Raw genomic sequence first — 2449 nt, 5'->3', positions numbered from 1 at the left:
TTTAACGTGACGTACGTGGCGCAACGCCCGTGGGGTATTATCCTAGTTTATATTAAATCTAAACATTTGTTTGAGTGTATATAAGTAACCTTTTTCGCTTCTTACTTACGTGATACACAAAGATTGTGTGTTTGTAATGGGTGGAACATGATGGTTTCACAAGAATGACCAGTGACTCAATATGTTGCAACACTGATATAAAGACCAAGAAATTTTATGTATGAGATTACATACATTGGATTCGTGCTCTCAAAAAAGAAACGAAGTTTTCTTTCCTTGCTATTCAAGAAACTCACAAATCTGGTTTAGATAAGGATTTTTGTCGTAGGTTTTGGGGTAGTAGCCAGCTGGATTTGGCCTTGGCCGATGCGATCGGTAGGTCGGGAGGGGTGGTTTCGATGTGGGATCCAGGTGTCTTCACGGTTGAGGAAGTCCTGGTGGGTTCTTCATTCGTCTTAACCTCGGGGGCTATTCAGGGAATTTAGGAGAGAATGAACATTCTCAATGTTTATGCTCCCAACGATCAGGCTACGAGGAGAAAATTCTGGAATGAGATTCTTTCCCTTAAATGCCAGCAGCCTGGTTTATGGGTAGCTTTGGGGGATTTCAATGAAGTTAGATGGCCGGAAGAGAGGGTTAATTCGCGATTTGATCAGGCTAGTGCTGCTTGTTTTAATGAGTTTATTGACCAATGCGGTTTTCTTGAATATCAGATGACAGGGGGTAACTTCACTTACATCTCGGATAATGAGGAAATCAAACTTAGCAAGCTTGATCGTATCTTGGTGTGTGACGGGTTTATGTCTCGGTGGCCGTTTGCGTCTCTTGCTGCCCTCAGGAAAGGTGTTTCAGACCATTGTCCTGTCTCCCTTTCTTGTGTGGATTATGATTTCGGGCCGAGCCCTTTCAAATTCTTCAACAGTTGGATCGGTCAAGAGAAACTCGATAGGATTGTTGCTGATAACGTGGGGAAGATTGCAAGTTGGGGGAGGAGGGATATTGCTTTTGCGAATTTGCTAAAAGAGGTTAAAAAGGACATTAAAGCTTGGCAACGCGATATTCGGGTTTTGGAAGTAAAAAACTTAGAAGATCTAAATAAGGCCGCTGAAGCGTTGGGAAGGAAAGCTGCTGGTCACAACCTCTCTTCAGAAGAAAAGAAACTCTGTGTTAATATCAGACTGAGTATTAGAAAAATCGAAATAGCTAAGGCTAAAGACTTACACCAGAAGGCCCGTCTTAATTGGATTAAGTTGGGGGATGAAAATTCATCTTTTTTTCATGGGATTGTTAACATTAATAAGGCCCGGAGTCGGATAAATGGGCTGAAAATTTGGGATGATTGGATCACGGACCCCAAAGCTATTAAAGACCATGTGTGGAGGGCTTTTCGTAAACACTTCGCTAAGCCTATGCGACGTTAGCCTTCTTTTGCTAATCTTGGTCTCCCTATGGTACCTCCTGAACAAGCGTCTTCCATTAGTGCTCCTTTCTCCCTGGATGAGATCAGTTTGCCCTCAAGTGTTGCGATGGTGGGAAAGCCCCAGGCCGGATGGGTTTTCGATTAGGTTCTTCAAGCATTATGTCACACCGCAACCGATGGCGGAATCATCGGGGCGCGACACTGAGCGAAACAGATTGTCCAGGAGAAATCCATAACAACTAATATTACCAAATATTTAACGTTAAGTCCCATACCATAACATACTCAGTATAATAATTATTACAGAAATAAGAATCTCAAGACAGTAAATTGTTTCGACAACTCAGATTTAAATAAATTGTTCGTTCGTTTCTAGACCCTTCCTAACTTGATTCCACATAGCAAGCATCCTAGCAGATAGCATCCTAAACACCTGTCACATACGTTAAAGTAGAGGTCAATACACAAAGTGTAAATGTGAGCATACAAGTTTGATATAGCATAATATAGTTCGAAATAGTTTACGCATAACCAGCATGTAACATGTATAAAGTGAAGGCAAGTAGGTTATCGATAGAGAAATATGCACAGACGTGACTGCGAGTTGTAGAATACGTAACACATATCCCCACTGGGACACATGAAGTAAAGCCCTTAACAACCCTTGTCCATGGCAGGTGCTGAGTCCAAACTATAGTACTATCGTTGCTAAGGTGTCAGGCAACAATCACTATGTTAACATAACATACAAGCATTCATTGAATAACACGTAGCATGCAATATCAGTTAGCGTATAAATAATCTTTGCGTTGTGTGTCGATTGTGGTTTAGAATAAGTAACGTATGTAACACCCAAAAGTGCGTAAAGCAAAAAGGGATCGAGTATACTCACAGATAGCATTTAACTTAATAAACACTGCCTTGGATTAAAGGGAGCGCTGGATGAGATTAGCCTGAACAGTTAACGATTTTTAGGATCTGAGTTTGGATTGATTGTGTTTTACGTTTGAATTAAGATGAAAGATGAAC

The 2449-nt window shown here is 41.1% G+C and overlaps 1 protein-coding gene across 1 annotated transcript; it reads left to right on the top strand.

Moving 5' to 3' along the window:
• The first annotated feature begins 491 nt into the window (after positions 1-491).
• Positions 492-1421, top strand: LOC110901056. Its single transcript, XM_022147911.1, has one exon. It carries the CDS (start codon positions 492-494, stop codon positions 1419-1421), a length of 930 nt encoding a protein of 309 aa, XP_022003603.1.
• Positions 1422-2449: the final 1028 nt, after the last annotated feature.

Source organism: Helianthus annuus, chromosome 13, assembly GCF_002127325.2.
Source record: "Helianthus annuus cultivar XRQ/B chromosome 13, HanXRQr2.0-SUNRISE, whole genome shotgun sequence".
In the NCBI taxonomy this organism is placed as follows: domain Eukaryota; kingdom Viridiplantae; phylum Streptophyta; class Magnoliopsida; order Asterales; family Asteraceae; genus Helianthus; species Helianthus annuus.
Note: the sequence above shows the minus strand (reverse complement) of the source record. Positions and strands in the feature narration are given on the sequence as shown.

Coding starts and splice junctions, on each gene's coding strand:
- LOC110901056 (XM_022147911.1), top strand. CDS start 492: ATGAACATTCTCAATGTTTATGCTCCCAACGATCAGGCTACGAGGAGA.